Genomic DNA, 19,187 nt, shown 5'->3' with positions numbered 1-19,187 from the left:
AATACCTACAAATTCCTTTTGCCTTAACTAGAATTTATAATTAAAGTAGAACAACTTCATTTAAACAGTCTAAAGCATTATATCCACACTGTTTCCAAACTTTCTTCTGCAGTATAATTTTTGATAAGGCAGGTAAAATTGTTTAACAAATTTTGTTATTCATTTATGACCAACCAACTGAGAAACCATTATCTTGGTTCTAAGAGAAATTATGTTGGAAAAAATTTACAAAAAGAGAATTCTGTTGGGCATACAGTGTTGGCAGACACATATAAAACTGGGACAGGAATATGTCAAAACCATAATGAACCTCAAAACAGGATGCTTGTAGATACTTGTTTAATATTCTGTAGGGAATAGGGAATGTGTTCTGGCTTATGTCAACAGATTTAAGACAATGTATCTCTTCCTGTGTGCTCCTGTGGTTTTGTGCACAGCTCTTGGGTGAAGTCAGAGGAGAAAAACTGATGTGAGTGATCTCACAGTTTGGCCTTAGCACAGGAGAACAAGATGTCTTTATCTGGGTCCTGGTGTGATGTATTTGTAATACATCTGTGCCTGTGTACAAAGGTCAGTGAGACCCCAGTGCAGAGTCTGAGACACACTTGTGCTGTGGGAGCACAGTGTCCCCCTGGAGAGGGGCTGCTCCCCATTTTGTACCACACCTGGTCCAGCCTGACCTGAAAACCAGATCATTCTATGACAGCATGAGAACATTTAGTTAGCTTCTCATGGTGATAAACTGATTTAAGGCCTGCTCACAAATCTGTTTTTCCTGTGTGTGTATCAACTTGACTTTACCAAGCTGTTTGGGTAAAATTACTTGTCCACTCATCTCTTAACACTTCTCTATGTGTAACAAAATGTGCTGTCAACTGGCCAGCTCTGCAGCATAACAAAATCCTACAGCAGTTCTGGGAAAGTCCTGGTGCCCCATGTGCAAATAACCCTTTTACTCAGTCACTCCAGACTGTGTCACAAAATGCTGTCTATTACAAAAGGAGAGATGTAAGTGTACATGCTGTGCTTTAATACCATCTTAGCAAAAAGTTTCCATGGTGATTTGCTCTCATTGCTGCAAGGGAGCTCTCTTTCCAATAGAACCATGGCAAATTTCTGTCTACTGCCTCATTGAAATTACTGATAAATTCCTCAATTAAAGAAACCTCTTAAGCATCACAATATGTTGTGAAAAACACCTCAGAAATAATGGATCCTAGCCTAGGCCATCCTTGATAAATTTTCTGGTCTATCAAGAAGATGCCAAGAAAAAACTACTTGGAAGTTTCTTAAAACTTATGTTAAAAAAAAATAAAATTACTTAGGATCTCTTATTTCCACACAGCTCTGAATGTTTAAGAGCATCTGATTGTGCTTCCTGTCAGATTCTGAGGCAGCTAACTTAAAACAATTGCAGCAAATTCTAGATTTTTCTGAAAGTCTCTGACAGACAATGAGCAACTTTACTTAGTTTCCAGTTTGTTCAATGTGGTCTGAACAAGAGACAAAGCCAGTAAATTTATTTCCATGCTCTGTTTAGCTTCACAATACTTCTCAGGCAGGAAAATAAACAGTACCTGCATGTGTGCCCAGCACAGGTGCTTGCAGATACACAGCAAAGAGAAGACATTGCTCAAGCCTGTCAGGATTGCTAAGGAAGAGACTGGCACACAACTGATTATTTAGAGAGCTGGTATAAAAACCTACACTCTTCGAATATCCTAGCATGTGCTGACAAGTTTGCAGTAAAGGAAATGTTCTACTCATAAGCATAGGAATGAATAAGAAACCAGGCCTTGCTCAAGGATTACCTGGATACCATCTGCACATCAGGCAATTTTTAGGTATCCCTCCAAAACTCAAAATCCTTGAAACACGAAGGAAAAAAATAGGCCCATTATTAGGTGGCAAAAATGAAGCTAAGTAGACTTGCTCTAAATTGGATTTTCTCATTGATATCAAAATCATTGGCTCTCCTCAGAAACCTGTGCTGAACAGGGAACATGGCATTTAGTGGAGCTTGCTGCCCTGCCTGGCTGGGGCAGCAGCTGCTTTAAATAGATATGAATGGCTTTGCTCTTCCTGAAAAATTGGAGTGGGAAGTGGCAGAAATAGAGCTTTGAGAATTCTGCTTTTAAACAGGAGCTTTTTTTTTTTTTTTTTTTTCCTTTTCTTTTTTAAGTGTTTCTGGAAGCCTTTTCAGATAAAACTCTCAAACTGAGCAGGCAACAACTTCTGTTGTCCTTGAGACTTTCATGACCTCTTCAACTGCCTTTCAAAAAAAAGATTTTTCTTTTTATTTCCTTGGGCGGGGGGATAACCTCCAAATAAAAGAGCCCACCTGTCTGAAGCAAGCTGGTTTGCATCCTGCTTCTCAGAAGTCATCTCCAGTGCTGCCAATTAGCAATCTGTCACCAGATCACAGACTAGGTATCATTTTAATGGGGAAGCTCCTGCCACCTCGTGGCAAGAACTTCGCCTTGCTTGAATCAAAAGAGTTAAACTGGATACCTGATACCTCTGTAGAACAAGTGTATAGCTAAACAAATAGAAACCTGCTTGGTTTGCTTTGCCATTTGGGCATTACCAATTGTAAATATTAATGCTATTTTAAAATAAACATAATATAAATTACTAGATAAGCTCTTGCAGCAATTTTTTTCCACTGTTGCTTTCTCCACCTTTCTTTCCAAGAAAGTACAGAAATTAATTCTGTCCGAGTATTGAGCCAGGAGAATCCACAGCAACTTTGGTATTTTTAGAAAAACTTTTGACAAGACACATTGGTGGGTGTCAGAATAGTACTAATTTGTGTTCATGTATGATCAAAATGATGTATCTGCATTCATTTTGGACTATTTGCTTTCAGCTATGGGCAAATGTTCAGCTCTAGATTCCTTCTAAGGAGCTTTGGTGATATCTTCATGTGCTTCATGAAATGTTTGTTCTGTGAAGAGAACAGCTTGTCTTGGTACTTCCTGTTTCTTTTGTGTTTGAACAACAGAACTTCCTGTTTCTTTTGTGTTTGCTAACTGGTGCCAGTGATGTGGTTCTGTGTGTTCATGTCCTGAGAGGGTATGGCAGCCTCTGAACTGCCTTCAGGATGTTGGTCAAATTATTCATGAAACTGGGGCAGCTTTGGGCACCCCAAAAGCAGAGCAACACGGCAAAAAGAAGGTTTTCCCTGGCTTGGTTTTTAACCTCTTTGATCTCCCAAGATGAATATTTCTCATAAGGTCTCATCTAAGAAATACGTTGCAACCACGCTGATTTAAACAGATTAAAATTACCAAAGGACCTCCCATCACCACCCCCTCTGAGTGTGAACTCACTTCATTTCAGGACTTGAAACTAAGGCTGAGATGAGTAGAAGAAACAGATGGAACTCAATTTGCAATGGTTAATTCTGCCTCTATTGCTATTTTTATGCAAACTGAAATCCTGATACACAGGATTTTCTCTTCCTAACATGTTGTAACAGTTTCTAATTAAAAACACTGATGCCTGCCCTCAAGAAATGCCAAATTGACTGCCCTGGAGATTGTAATCTTCACACAGAAGAAGGACAGCAAGTTTGAATCCTTGATTAGCAGGAGTTACAATCTATGTTAATGTGGCCTGTCCCTAAGCAATTGCAATGGGGTTTTGAAGCTGATTACACACAAAACTATCTATTGTCTCTATCCCAAATACTGAAGTGCTGCTATATAGTGTAATTGATGCCAGGAGCTGGTAGAAGAGAAGAATTTTATAGAAAACAAAATTGGAGCTAGAGATGACTGCTGCAAAAGGCATCTGCATGTACCAAGTCCTACTTTCCAGCTGTAGTCATCTACAGCTCAATCTGTGCTGGCAGTAAAAACTATCAGGGGCTTGGGTGTATAAGTGCTGAAATTAATGAAGAGGCTCTGGGCTGGAACAAGCCTTCCTAGTGGGAAAAGTACTTCCAACACATAATGTTATCCCTCTGCCTCCTGACAGCAGCTGATTCCAGTGTGAATGCTGCAGTCCTTTTACAGCTTCCCAGCCTGCTCCAAAATATGTGTGAGGTGAATATAACATGCTATAAACATGGTGATAGCTATCATCAGGGAGAGACAGCTGTGTAACAACACCCTGGGCAATAAAGATAGCTCCTGGGACACTGAGCAAGAGACCAGTGCTGCCAGGTGAACTCTGCAGGAAGGATGTACATCAAAAATGCCACATTGTAAGAATTACAATGCACCAACAGCTGCTAACACTAATCCAGGACTACTGGAATAAAATTATAGAAGAAACCTCATGATGGACAAAGGAAGCTTTTGGCATTTAGCAGCTTTAAAAATCCGTTATGTTCTGAATCTGCAAAGAAGTGAGCTGTTAAAAGCTCAAGAAGGTGCTCAGTGGCTCAGCAAAAACTGTTGTTGAACAGGGAGTCGGTGAACTTAGCTTTTCTGCAAATGTGGAAAAAGAGTTTTATGTAAAAATCAGATCAGAGATTTGACTTTGCAAGGAGAGAAGATTCAGAAAATGGGAAAAGTAAATTGCAAGGTATGTGATATTTAATTACTCTGGAAGATATAGTTGAGAACCTGAAAAATGTAAAATTAACAAGGAAATACGGGCTAGAACTAGACCATAAATGGAAAAGGAGTCTGAACCCCATAACTGCTGCTTTAATTTCAACATGAAAGATAGTTTCTTGTCATAGGCATAATAATGGCTCTGGTCTGGATCAAACTTCAGATTACGAAGAGAAAATATTTGTCTTTTCTCTTGTTATTTCATTTGTAATGTTTAGGGTTCCCTAGTCCAGAGAAGTGACTAATAAATGTTTATAAGTGGAGTTCACCAAATTAGCAATTTGCAGCAGAATTGCCAGGGATGTGGGGAGTTCTGTTTAAGTTTTCCAGTTAGTGGGAACTAGAGGATTGATGACAAATGTGTATTCACTTAAGACATGACTTGCACAACAGGTCTGTGGGAGATTGGATCATGAGATTTGGTCATTTCTCTGCAATGAAATGACCAAAATCATTATGCCCAATCCTAAACAAAATCATTATGCCCTTTTGGTTTCCGGTAAAAATATGAAGTGAAATAAAAATTATGATAAGCAGACGACTTCATGTGAAACTCTAGCGTCATGGTTTTGCATATATTTCCTTGTTCCTAAATTTTCGTGTTTGAAAGGGAGTGAAAAGTCACAGTAGGTTCAGAGACTGAAAAGTCACAGTAGGTTCATAATTATTTTTGGAAATGTCACATGTACCTTGTGACTATTTTGACCTTTGTAAATATAATACAGTGGCACTGAAAGTCCTGAATAAAGTACAGCAGGTATGGTAACACAAAGTAGATATTTACTGGCTGAGGTATAGTCAATGTGAATAAGCAAGCCCTAGAACAGGGGTCTGGAAAAGTTCTATGTTCTTTTTCATAGAAGATATCAAATCTTCCACTGAATGAGGTCCTGAGCAACCTGATCTAACTTTGGAGTCACCTTACCTGGGCCCAGGTGGCTGGACTAGATGACACCCCACCAAAAACCCCTTCCAACCTAAATTTTTCTGTGGTGAGAGGCACCTATTTCTGAACCACACAAGCAGTGACTTTAACACACCATCTGCTCGGGAACAGAGGCACTGTGGACTGCACAGCCAGGCTGCCACGAGAGGGAGGAAACGCTGGGTTTTTAACAAGGCACAGCAGAAGCCTTGTGGGGCTCCCCCGTGGGTGTAGCTGAGCTGAGAGCTCTGCACAAACCTTGCATCTCACAAAGTGGCATTTTCCAAATGCCTGCTGTGTGTGCAGCCTGTGGCACGAGCTAAAGGAGCACAGGAGGTTTCTTGTTGCTGCTGGGATGCCAGGCAGGTCCAGTGCCCAGCTTTAGCTGACGGATCCAGCACAGAGGAATGTGGATTTTGACTCGGCTGGAGAAGGTAACTGCTCCAAGGAGCCTCTAGATAAACAAAGAAAAGCTATAAATCTTATTTCAGCTTCCACTTCTCAGCTCTACTCAGTCAGCTTGGGAAAAAACTCTGTGGGTTTTGTATTTAAAATGTTGTTTAAACAGGGATGCTAATATACCATCTCCTTAATTTTGTGTAGCGCTTGCAATGCTCCCTCAGTTTTCAAGTACTGATCTCTGAATGATGATTTAATTATGAGTCTTTTTTTATACCTAAACAGTTTCAAAGGCAAAGGAGTCTTACTGTCAAAGTATAAAGAATATTTTGCACAAAACTGAGAAGATAATTTGATTAGCAAATCTATAGAAAATTCTTGTAGCAACAAAGAACTGCATTTTTGTACACATACACAGAAAGATGATTTGGTAATGTATAGATGAAAATAATTTATTTTAGCAGTCAAACCACTGGAAGAACACTTAGTTCCTGGTGAAAAATCTTCCTGAAAATTGCTGTTGAATTCATAGAAAAAAATTGTAAATATTTGGACCAAAATCTACACTGTGTATCAGTTTTTATAGCCTCAGAACAGTTTTATTGTGTGAAAAAGGCTTGCTACATTTTCATTAAGCAGTTTGAACAGACATGTTATATGAACTTCAATGAGTATATGAGGCCAGAGCAGATAATAAGCTATAAAATCTTAGTTTTTCCTTTACAGTCCTTTTGTCAGGATCTGGCAGAGCTCTAGAGATTCAGGCTGCAGATCTGTCCTGTGTTTTGGCTTGAGGAATTTGCAACCAAAACATGTCTACAGAAACTAATTTGCTTTTGTGGTACTAACTTGTCAGAATTCTTCTGCTTGGGCAGTTTTTCGACCTTGTCTTTTTAACATTTCACATGCTGAGCTGCCACAAACAAATTTAACATTTTCTAGATTAGAGATACAAAGACTTTTTTCCCTGTGGTAACAAAGTCTGCATTTGTGGTAAAAGGATAAGTCTGTATTTGTGCTTTGACCTTTGAGGGAAATCTCTATGTTTGCAACAGAGCAGAAAAGAAACAGCTTCTGATTGCTCTCTAAACTTTATGGTTTTGTAGAAGTGCTGTTCCACTAAAGTTTTTGGATCTCACAATACATGTTTATTTCTGATGCATATTTATGGAAGAAAAACTTCTAAGACTCTACTGCTATCAGAGGAAGGATTTTGAGGATGGTTTTGTTTCTAGCAATCACTGCTCCTTTCATCCCATCTGATGTTCTGTGTGGTTTAAGTTCACTTCTCAACTTTCTCAGAAAACAGTTTCTGTGCTCATTTCAATGTGGTATTTCCCACAGAAAGAGAACAAGCAAGTTAACATAATGAACAAAACTATCTTCTTCTGCTGTTTTGGAAGCTGGTTTTGGGTGTGAGTCCAGGGTGTAGCAGGCTCAGCTACAGCTCTGACTGAGCAGTTGGTTCCCTTCAGCTCTGAGCTGGTGGCAGCAGCAGAGTTTATGGAGAGGTCATATGTGCAAGAAGCACAAATAGCCAGAGAACCTAAAATCTTTAGGAGAATGTAGCAGTTTCAGAGTTTCTAATGCTACTTTCCCTTCTGTTTACTATTATTTCTTTGTTTTTTTCTTTCCTCCTTCAGAACTCACAGCAGCCTTATCAGAAGGAGGAGCATTCAGCTCTGCCTGCACTGTTAAGCCTAAAGTCTCTGCAGACTGGAAATTTTGCTGTTTCATTGTCATCAGTGAACATCTGTGGTATCCCTGTGCTCTAGCACTTTTTCCACTGGAAAATGGGAAAGAAGAGAAATATGGCAAAGTTATTGTGGCTGCTGATGTTCTTTTCTGATATTGTGCCATTCAGCTGTGAGAAATCAATGAGAGAAAGAGCCATTGAGCTGATGCAAGATGCACGTTTGATCGATGGGTATATAAAATATATTCAATGAAATCCCCTTTGTGAGTCTGACAAGGGTGGAGGAAATGCTGAAATGTCAGATTAGCAGAAGCTTGGGCTGTTATGAGCACACAGCACTGAGCTACCATTACAGTGACACATTGGGAAAGAATTTGGGTTCAGAGGGTATTTAATGTAGGATTGTGTTACCCTAAACACTGTTTGATTTTCTGGCCAGGTGTCACAGTTTAACCCCACCTGGCAACTGAGCCCCACACAGCCCTTGCTCACTTGTCCCTCTGGTGGGATGAGGGAGAGGATCAGAAAAGTGAGAAAACTTGTGAGTTGAGACACAGACAGCTTAATAAGGAAAGCAAAGGCTATGCACAAACAAAGCAAGACAAGGCATTAATTCTTCCCATGACTAAGGCGCTCAGCCATCCCCAGGAAGCAAGGCTCCATCACACATAACGTTTTCTTAGAAAGATAAACATCAGGATTCTGAATGTCTCCTGCCTTCCTTCTCCTCCCAAGGTTTATATGCTGAGCATATGGTCTGGAAAATCTTTTGGCCAGCTGGGGTCAGCTGTCTCAGCCGTGTCCATTCCCAACTTATTGTACACCCCCAACCTGATCACTGGTGGGACCGGGGGAGAAGCAGAAAAGAAGAGAGACTTTTAGGCATCTATTGCTGGAAGGATTATTGGCAATTAATGTTCTAAGGGACTCCAAACAGTGGAAGAAATTACACTTGGGTTAGAAAGGGAACAACTTATTTCTATCACAAGCCCTGTTTGTTTTCCATTCTAGCCACAATGACTTTGTACTGCAGCTGAGAATACTTTACCAAAATAAAATCAGTGGAGTCAACTTGAGAGACCTCAACAGGACCCACACAAACCTTGCAAAACTTCAGGCTGGTTATGTGGGAGCTCAGGTATGTACTGCTGTGGTGGTGGGGCTCAGAACATATTTCTAAATTTGCTTCCTTCCTAGTCCTGATTTTGGTTCTTTATGTTGAAAAAGGAAAAAATAATATAATTGAAAAGCCACAAACACTCTTTCACGACAGCTGTGTTTCAAAAGTTTGGGTTTTATAATTCAGGTACTCTTAGTCAAAACAGCAGCATATGTTTTGTGATATATAAATTAAAGGAAGCTTATACTTACTTTCCTGCCTGTGCTGTGGAGTAGAGTGTATCAGGAGGCCTTAATCTGGAGTAGGTGCTTTTTTGTCTTGAGTGGGTGCTCTTGCCTTGCATCTTAGCCCTTTCTTTGGGGAAAAAGCTGCAGTGGCGACTCCCTTCTAAACTGCAGGAAGTTATTTTGGTCTGTGCTCCTGAACTATGAGCAAACAGAAGTTTCCAAGTTAAAACACAAGTTACCTGGTTCACTTGTCAATGTCTCTTTCAGTTTTGGTCAGTGTATGTTCTTTGCAGCGCTCAGAACAAGGACGCTGTTCGCCTGACCTTAGAGCAAATCGATGTTGTCAAGAGGATGTGCAACAGCTACGAAGAGCTGGAGCTTGTGATGACTTCCCAAGGTGATCTTCCTTGTAAAGGAATTTTTTAAACGTGATCACAGGAGGTGTGTTCAGAGACATGCAAGCAGACAAGATGTCCTGCTTTAAAGAGTAACTTCAACATTTCCTCTGAACCACAGCCACTGACTGTGCACAGCCCTGGTCCATTACAGTCATGAGAAAATTTGCCATATAAACATGTACTCTGTAAGCTCCAATTCTATGAAAATGTCTTTACTATTGCTTGCAATTTACACAGACAATTGCTGCTTGGTACTGCTGGCTTCTTATCTGTCATCAAATTACTTTGGAATCATCCTCCTTCGTGTTTTCCAGGTATCTCTGACAGTAAAAAGATTGCATGTTTGATTGGAATAGAAGGTGGCCACTCCATTGACAGCAGCCTGGCAGCACTGAGGATGTACTATGACTTGGGGGTTCGTTACATGACTCTAACACACACCTGCAACACTCCCTGGTAACCATTGTGCATATTTTTGTGTGACTGTCTAATGCAAAGGAGTGGCAGCTGCATGATGGGAGAACTATGGATTCAGACACAAACTTATCCTGTGAAAGACTTTGAACCAATTCAAGGTGATAGGTTTTGGGGATAAATAGTTTTCTATGCATGTGGTGGGACACTACATCCATTATGTAGTGCTTGTTATGATCATAACTCAGGCACTTGACAATCTGATTGTCTTAAATTCCTTCACAAAAATCAACATTAGTTGATTAGTTGAACTTGAAAGCCGTTAAGAACATAAAAAGCACTGCCTGAACAAGATTCCTATTACATAGCTCATTATCCCCACTTTTGTGGGGCTGTGTGACATTGTAGTAATTTTTCTTTTGTGTAGTGCAACAGTTTTCATCTGCTGATACTGTATTCTCCAGAATAATAAAATGTTTCTTCTCCCTCACTCCCTCTTTTAAGGTCTGAATCATCATCTAAAGGAATACACAACTTTTATCCTAGTGTTATTGGTCTGACTGCATTTGGCCAAGTAAGGATCTCTTTCAAATGCTAATCTGGGCAATCTGTCATGCAACTAACAACTTCTGGCCTTATCTTCTCAAAAGCAAACTGACATTAAAAATTAATTACTGGAAGTTCTTGATAGCTGGGAGGTGACCAGGATTTAGTCAAACCAAATTTCCTGTGATGTTTCTTAGGGTAAAAGAAGTGTTGGATTTAATTGCAATTGTTTAAATACAGACTAGCTGTATGAATTCATAAGTGCAAGTAGTAAAATGTGAATAACATTTTTAGTGACTTATTTTGGATTGATTAAGTTTTCTAAGTTTTTAGCATGCTGGGTAATTTTGACTGAATAGATCACTAATTAATTAATAGGTACATAGCAACCAATTCAGGCACAGCATGTTTGTGACTAGCTGACAGCTGCAGAATTAATCTATCTATTTCCATATACTAGCCAAACAGCTTCCTTTCAGGAAACTTAACACTGACACTGTTGTCTGTACATCTGTTTTAGGAAGTGGTAAAGGAGATGAATCGCCTGGGTATGCTGATAGATTTATCTCACACCTCCTACTCCACTGTAAAAGCTGCACTCAACATCTCAAAAGCACCAGTAATTTTCAGCCACTCTGCGTCATTTTCTGTTTGTAACCACTCAAGAAATGTTCCTGATGATATCCTCCAGGAACTGGTGAGTGATATGTTCTTGGGTTTGTTTTTGGAGGAAGGAATTTGTTGGCTTTACTTCTTGGGGGTTTTGTTTTTTGTTTTAATGGCAATGATTGGATGGGCTGCAGTTAACGTGCATTCAAATCATGATGTTTACTTTCCACCTCCTCATTCCTGAATTTAATTTAGAAGCAGATCCTTGAACAGCAGTTTACAATTGCTTCTGGGGCATTTTCTCTGGGTTGTGTTTAGCCTTTGACTACAAAAATAAAGTGTTTGCAAATACTTTGGAATTCTGGTTGAGTTTGCTGGATGTAGTCACTGCACTTCTGCTGATTCAGTCTGCATGAAAGTAAAATGAACACAGGGGAAAGGGCAGGGAGGCAAAGCCTTGTGTTGCCATCTGAACTTTGACTTAATGTTGCTGTTCTCACTGGTGGATGGGTGTAGAAGATTCTGCATTAGATGCCCACGAAGTTTGCAGGGCACGAGTGTTCACTCATCACCTGTCTCTTCATATCTTTCAGAAAAAGAACAAGGGAATTATCATGGTGTCTTTCAATGCAGATGTACTGGCCTGTGGCAGAAAAGTTGTTAATATTTCTACCCTTGCAGGTTTGATGTTTATATACTTTAGTTTTTATGGGTTCTACAAATTTGTACAAATTCTGTGAATATCCTGGGGCATGCATCGTTTTCAAGGCTGTGTAAATTACACTGCTTGTTTATTCCATCCACACCTTAGCCCAGCTCTAGGTACTTTCCTAGCTAATACTCATTAAACAATAACAAGAGGTACAAGATGTGTGTGTAGCTGGAGGACACAATGCTCACAAACAGAGCCAACAGCCATTAATCCCAAAGTAGTTGTTACTTTCTGGAAAACACCTTAAGCCTATGTAATTAAGAGTGGGAAACATAGGTGTGTAATGGATAATGAAAATTCTATTGGTATAATTGGGCTGCTTGTTAGGAATGAACGCACTGTGATGCTCATGTCTCTTTCCTCATTTGCATTTCGTCAGTGTAGCTGTTATTTTGAAGGTTGCTGCCTGATGGGGTGTCTTTGGACTTATTAAAAAGGATTTTATCAAGAACCCACTACTAAGGAGAGCTGTTACCCAGTACCAATATGTATGAACTGTAATAGTCTTTTTTTTTGTTAGGCGCTTAGGTGTTGTTTTCTTGATATTTTCTTTCAGATCATTTTGACCATATAAAGGAAGTTGCAGGCTCAGAATCAATAGGAATTGGTGGTGACTATGATGGAGTGCAACGGTGAGTAAAGTTGTACAAACATTGATATCTGCTCCTTAAATTATGTGGGTTTTGGTTCATTTAAGGGAAAAAAAGAAGGCAGACTAAGAAAAAGTGGTATCAGATTATCTTGTAAAGAGCATTAACCCAAGTTTTATGAAAGAGGGGCACAATAATTCCTTTTTAGAACTGCATGAAGCAGTGCTACAAATGGATCCTCACGCCCTATGAACTCTGAAGCCATGTGCTCTAGGTGGTGGTTTGGGCACACAAAACCAGTGATAGAGGATGTTTTTCTCCAAAAGCCACAGATGAATGACAGAAAAGCTGCCTGAACCTTTATATGGTAAATGGTTCAGTCCAGAGAGGAGCTGCAAAACTCTTTCCTCCACTCTCCTTGGGGAAAGCCCAGAGAGTTTGGGTGCTGTGAAGCCACTCCTGGTTTTGGGAAGTGTTTGAGGCAATCAGAGCCTGGTGAGCAGCCTACCACGAAACCTCTCCTCTCCTGGCCCACTGCAGTTACAGCACAGGAAACAAATGCAGGTTGGGTGGCGTTTGCTGCTGCAACCTTAAACTTTTTTTTTCTTTTTATCTTTCTATTAAATCATTACCTCCTTTTTCTTTTTTCGTTTTCTCCTGGAGTCAGGCCTGCTTCGGAATGAAAGTCAGAGTCAGGCCCCCATCTGTGAAGTACAAACATCTGTGAAGTACAAACCCATTTTGTCAGCTCCCATGATATCATAGCTCTGAAATGATTATGTTAAAAATAAAAACACAGTTTGCAAGGAAAGGACACATTTTATCATGAATTTTCTCAAAGACCATCAGTTAAATTGGTGGTGGAGTTGTTGAGGTCCTAATTCATGCTAGTACTGCCACAGATTTTTGAGATATGCTGATCACCATACCTTCATGGAACAGAAGAGTAACAAAAATATTAGTCATCTCAAAACAACATCAAAGTCTTATGGAAATACAATTTAAACCAGCTGTTTGATGCAGGTTTTGCAGCCTTTTTATTTCTAAATTATTTTTATTCTGACAAGAATTAGCACAGGCATAGATCAGTTTTGCTTTTTTGTAATTTCTTCAGTAGAGGCTCTGAATAGGTTTCTTTCCACTGCCTAAACAATTGGCTTAATCCAAACTAATATTATTATTCTAATTGGAGTATTTTTTGTAAATAGTTTGTAAACAACAGAGTTCACAAAATTGTCTGCAACTCCAGAGCTCATCATGTGTTTGTAGGTTTCCTTTTGTTCTCAGTTACATGAGTGGATTGCCCCAACTTCATCTGTGATGCAGCTGTTTCCTCTTACTCTGAAGTCCTGATGGAAAGTGTGGATTACCATATACATTAATTTCTGGTTATTTTTTCCCCTTTTGGTCTTATATCCTCCTATGCTCTTATTTTGCCTCTATAGAAGTGCATCTTCATTCCAGTTGTGTTCTGTTTATTGGGTCCTAGGTGAAGAAAAACACTTTCGTTGTGTCCCAGTCCTGTTTCTGTTTGTCAGCTGAATTCCCAGAGGAAGAATTGGGTCCAAAGTCAGCTCACTTCAAAAGTCAATATGTGCAAAAGACTAATTAAAACCCTTTTTCTCCAACTTGCCAGTGATGTGTTTTAAATGTTCTTCTGTGACTCTTGCCAACAGCTTTCCCGAGGGATTGGAAGATGTCTCTAAATACCCCTCTTTGATAGAGGAACTTCTTAGAAGAGGATGGAATGAAACTGAATTGAAAGGAGTCTTAAGGGAGAACTTTCTCCGTGTCTTCAGGGAAGTAGAAAATGTAAGATTTAAATCCAAACTGAATCTTGATTCTTACCAAGAGGGAAAGATGAATTGTTGGTGTTTTGTTGTGCATTTTTTGGGTGGGTTTTTTCTTTGTTTTTTTTTTTCCCCATTTTATGTGTTTTGTTTTGGAGAGGTTTTTTTGTTCAACAAGAGAGGGAATGTAAGCACCTAATTCAGTAAATCCAAACGCTGGGAAAGAAACCAAGATGGCAAGAGAGTGTTAGCAGCATAAAGGAAAACAAGAGAGAGCAGACAAAGGTCTTTGGAAGTTTTTCTCTCTGCAGTAATCTGATAAGCACACATCAGTGACTTCTAAATGGAATCACTTCATGGTTTGGAGAAGCTGCGGATGTACCAGCATCGCAGTCTGGCCGTGCTCGCTGGGGCAGCAAGGAATGTTGACTCCTGCAAATCAATTTAATTCTTGTCATGGGATTGGGCTGCTGTTCAAAAGGCCTCTGCCATGGCCATGCCACTAACAAGCCATAAACATAACAACTAGATCCCAATGAGCTTTAAGTATAAATGGTAAATTTTAATCCAGAAGGATGAGGGAGGAGAGGAGGGAAGGAGACTGGATAAGAGTAGGGCCCCCTCAATGGTAACTTTTACAAATGCCTCTGCTGAAACTTCCAGACTGCTTGCCTCCTACTTTTATTGACAGGGATAGGTAAGTAGATATTACACACAAAGCCTTATAGACAACAGATATTTCACAGTGACCTTTCTTCCACTTCTCTTTTTCGGGCATGTTGGATGAACTGAAATTAGTGAAATTTGAACTATTCCAGTTAACCTGCCAAAATATCTCCATAATGCTGACCTCACTGTGTGGCAGACTGACATTATGGAGAGGCTCAAATTCACCTCTCCTAACCAATCTGTGGGATTTAATGATGTTTTTTTCCCATCTAAATTAGAGATGTTTAAGTTCTGTCTTGAGAGTGAGAAGCTCTTGAGAGCTCTTTTCAGGAAAGAAAGTTCATGAGTGTGTGTTCTCCAAATGTGGAGAGAGCCAAGACAAAGAGCAGCCAGACCTGTGACTCTTGCCTGTAATGTGCTGAATTCTGGGAAGTGCTTCACAGGAATGGATACAGCAGAATAATAATATTGATTTCGTCACACTCAGATGTGGTTTTGCAATACAGCTTGAGTTGGGTAAATAGCATTGAATTTGCTAGCTGCGTAAAGCTTTTTGCTGTTGTGCCAGTGTGGCTTTCAGGGACAAACTTTTGAATTTTTGTAGGTGCGGAACAATTTTGCATTAATGGGCGTAGGTGAAAGTGAAATTCTGCAAGAAACAAAACACTCCTGTCGCCTAGACCTACGTAAGCCTCAGCCTCAGCCATCCAGGTCCTTTGGATTTCCTTCTGTGGCACAGCCTTTCATCCTGACACTTGTATCATGTTTAATGCTGTATTATGTATCATAAGCTTATGGAGTCTAGAGAGATTTTTGGAATACTCTGCAATGCAGCTACTTATCTTTCTGTGATTTGTTAGCAGAAGACCATTATAAATTTTAAACATAATTTCTATAAATTCATCTTCATATTTGAAAAGTCATGTAAATTATAAATGATGTAGCAAAAGTGTTTAGAATTTGAACTGATAAATTCTGTATCACCTTGGCTAGACCAGGACCAACTTTGTTAATGGAAAATATTCACATTTAAAGAATAAATTCTGTAATACTCAATGCATGGTTTTGGTACTCATATTGTGGAATAAAGACTGGAGCCCAGAACCAGCAGTTTCACACAGGAACTAGAAATTATGATTAAGACATCTGTGCCAAGTAGTTTTCAAATATTGCTTCTTGTTAAATCATACAGCTTCCATCAATAGTTGATGCCTTACTCAGAGAAGACCAACCCCTGCCATATGGAGAAAAGTGCTTTTTTGGTTTGCTTGGGGTTTTGTTTTGTTTTTTGAGATGACAAGATGAGTGACAAGCCTATTCCAGCTTGAACTGCATGCCTACAACTAGCTTTAGAAACCCATCCTGCAGTACTAAACTCTTATTTTTGAACCCTGACCAGGACAGTGGGCAACTGGACAATTACTGAAGGGTAGAGGCAGATCTCTACATTCAGGTGCAGGCAATGCTGTAGATACTTTTTATAATTTGAGGAGAACTGTTTGCAGCATTTTCATGATGATGTGAACAAGAACATGTCAGGACAAAGCAGGAATTCTGGCTAGTAAGAGGGTTGTGGAAATCTTTTTGACATTGAAACAATTATCCTTATCAATAACACGTTTTATTATTTCATTTCTATTCTAGCTGGCTAAAATCAGACCATGGCCAGCGGATTCATAGATGCAAAATTAGACAGAGATCTTTTTATTTTAAATCTGCTGTTTTGGCCTGTGGAATACATTTTAAAATACACAAGAGCATATATTGAAATAGGCCTGCTCTTCATAGGCTCAAAACTGACATTTTAGTCAATATACTGAGATTTATAATGAAATGATAAGATGGCAGCACCACATCTTTGTGTAGTCTGTTCCCAGTGCTTGCTGGTAAATGCTTTCCCATGATATTTGCCGTTAATGGTGATTTTTTTATACCAATTTTTATTTACTAATATGACATCTACGGAATTTAGACAATGTAGAATAAAAGCTCTGTAATTGATCTAAAGAAAGCATTTGTAAGCACACAAAGTATTTAACAACAAGAGAAGGCTGAGCATGAATAGGATGAAAAACCAGCACATTAGGCTTTTTTCTAGAGGAATTTGAGACTGTTCCTACCATCCATTTCTGTATTTTGTGTACAAGCAGGGTTTCTGGAAGAACTCTGGTATTTTATAGCTTCAAAATTAGGCTTCATTAATTTTTTTGATAAGATGATCTCCTTGATAAATATATTCTAATTATACTTCTGTATGTTACCGAATTGTTTACAAACCATGGGAAACAATCTAGTTGCACAGAAGCCAACTTTAAAATAATAGTTTCTCAATAAATACTGATCCTGGATATGCATGTAGAAAGGGGAATTACTAATTCAGAAGTTTGGCCTCCCTGATATTGCTTGACTGTAATGAGAACTGGTTTTACTGGTAAAATCATTAATTCAATATGGCAAACATTTAATTCCCATCAGAACTTCTAATAGATTCATTGGACAACTTCCATACATGGTGTCTTTTCTCAGAACTAGGGCTCTGATATTTCCTTCCTTACACAAAATGTAAGATGTTTCTTTATTCCTTCCAGCTGTTTTCTTTATACTGTGTTGTCATTTTACTGCCTGCTAATTTTTACTTTTTTACCTTCCCATACTACAGCATGGACTAAAAATATATATTCCTTTTCTTAAAGATACATAAAATACTTTTCTATGACTTATCATCTATTATGTATTGCACTTGTTTGTTGACTGTGCAACGAGTAATTTGTAACCTTGTGGCAAAACAGAGACATGAAATTTCAATAAAATATTGGTTAAAATTGTGTAAGGACACTGGTGTAATCTCACAAAAGAGTGTAGGTGTTCAGAGGCCCATGAGACCCTGGAAGAACCTCACACCCCTGTGGCAGAAAGAAGGCCAGAGTAACATGAGGACTCTGGGTCAATGACAAAGGGAAGGGTTGCCCTTCAAGCCCCTGCTTGAAATTCAAGGAGGTTTAATCCTGCATGTAGGCAGTCAGCCTCATCTAAATTCAGATCCTGCTAAACCCATCCCAGCAAGTGCCCATGGGAAGGGATGAGTCACTGCACTGAGTCCATGAGGACATTCACCTGCAGCAAATCCCTGCTCCAGCTGTCAGGGCACGGAGAACAAGGCAAAAAGGGGAACCAGGTGGGGTTCCTGCATCAGGGTTAGGATAACCTCTGCTTCACTGCACTTCTCACACATTTGTGATCTAAATGCCCCTTTTCCATTACCAGTTACAATGTTAATTCAGAAGGCTTCAAATAAGCTGCTTGTGAGAAACAAAATCAGAAGGCAAAACCAACAGATGAAATCTTGTGCACTGATTATCCATGTTATCTAGCTTATTTAATATCTGCCGCTAATTTATTTTTCTTAAATGATCAAAACCACACAACTTGAAGCATGGTAGGAAGGTGTCTTATTAGAAATTAATTTCTAATTTAAAAAATTTCTAATTTAATTTCTAATTAAAAAAAATTTACTTTCGAAAAAAATATCGAAAGTAAATCCATGTAAGGTGCAGCTGTGACTGCTCTCAGAAAAACTAGTGACCCTTCACTCTGGTGCCAGTGTCTCCAGCCCTGAGAGCAACTTGTACTCTTCACAACTTTGCATTTGTAACAACTCAAGCACAAAATGATTGTACTCTGTTTTCTGTCTCCCAATGGGAGGATGATTCATGCTGCAATTGAATGCCTTTGCCCTGCCCCAATTAATAACAGCCATTTGCATTGGTAATTCAAAATGCATTCAAGTTCAGCTGACAGATTCTATTATGGCTGCTGGTATCAGTGAAGTTCCAGATGTAATTGAGATGCAAACTTTGTAATAAGCTCTGTTGGCTGCCAAATGAAAGAATGCAAGTCATGACTTACCTCTTCTAAATAATGAGTTGTGCTAAGATGAATTCTGAAAATATTTATTAATATTTCTGTAAATCTCAAAATCTACGTACTATGAAGCACCTTAGGCTGATTTTCAAAAGACCCAAAGTTGAAGGCATCTTAAACAATCAAAAGCTCATGCTTTTATGTATGTGATATGAGCAGCCAAGAACTACAGGGATAACATTGATGCAGACTATTGATTTGGTTCTAAAAGGCTGGTGCCAGGGCCCTTCCCCCAGTACTATCCTTTCCCTGACTAATGGGCTGTAGCATCCACAGAAATAAATCACTTCACCTCTGAGTTGTCCATCTGGGCAAGTGATGATGCTAGAAACCAAACCTCCAAAGTCTGCTGCTGGTCTGACACACATGACAGTTCTGTCACCCAAAATCTGAGCAGTTCAGCTCCTGTACCAAACTTTCACCAGCAGGTGACTTGTCTGGGCCATGCAAGGACTCCTGGATGTTTTACATTAGATACAAACTACTCAGCTCCGCTGAATACCTACATTCCTCCTTGCATCTCATTGAGTTTCTCAAGCAACATGCCAGCATATTTCTGTTTCCAGGTCAGCAAACACTGTGCATTAAATCTAACCACCTATATGC

General features: G+C 39.3%; 1 protein-coding gene across 3 annotated transcripts; it reads left to right on the top strand.

Moving 5' to 3' along the window:
• The first annotated feature begins 5,713 nt into the window (after window positions 1-5,713).
• Window positions 5,714-17,485, top strand: LOC132079151 (dipeptidase 2-like). Of its 3 annotated transcripts, XM_059481622.1 has the most exons (11): window positions 5,714-5,924; window positions 7,533-7,816; window positions 8,597-8,723; window positions 9,200-9,329; window positions 9,645-9,786; window positions 10,249-10,318; window positions 10,811-10,987; window positions 11,493-11,580; window positions 12,168-12,243; window positions 13,878-14,013; window positions 15,265-17,485. In XM_059481622.1, the coding sequence occupies exons 2-11, from the start codon at window positions 7,683-7,685 to the stop codon at window positions 15,448-15,450; spliced, it is 1,266 nt and encodes a 421-aa protein (XP_059337605.1). In that variant the 5' UTR covers window positions 5,714-5,924; window positions 7,533-7,682; the 3' UTR covers window positions 15,451-17,485. The 3 variants fall into 3 exon arrangements, with proteins under 3 accessions (XP_059337605.1, XP_059337606.1, XP_059337607.1); XM_059481623.1 differs by lacking the exon at window positions 9,645-9,786 and having other exon boundaries at window positions 9,226-9,329; XM_059481624.1 differs by lacking the exon at window positions 5,714-5,924 and having other exon boundaries at window positions 7,576-7,816; window positions 9,226-9,329.
• The last annotated feature ends 1,702 nt before the right edge of the window (window positions 17,486-19,187 follow it).

The sequence above is a fragment of the Ammospiza nelsoni genome, chromosome 13, assembly GCF_027579445.1.
Source record: "Ammospiza nelsoni isolate bAmmNel1 chromosome 13, bAmmNel1.pri, whole genome shotgun sequence".
NCBI lineage: Eukaryota > Metazoa > Chordata > Aves > Passeriformes > Passerellidae > Ammospiza > Ammospiza nelsoni.
Note: the sequence above shows the minus strand (reverse complement) of the source record. Positions and strands in the feature narration are given on the sequence as shown.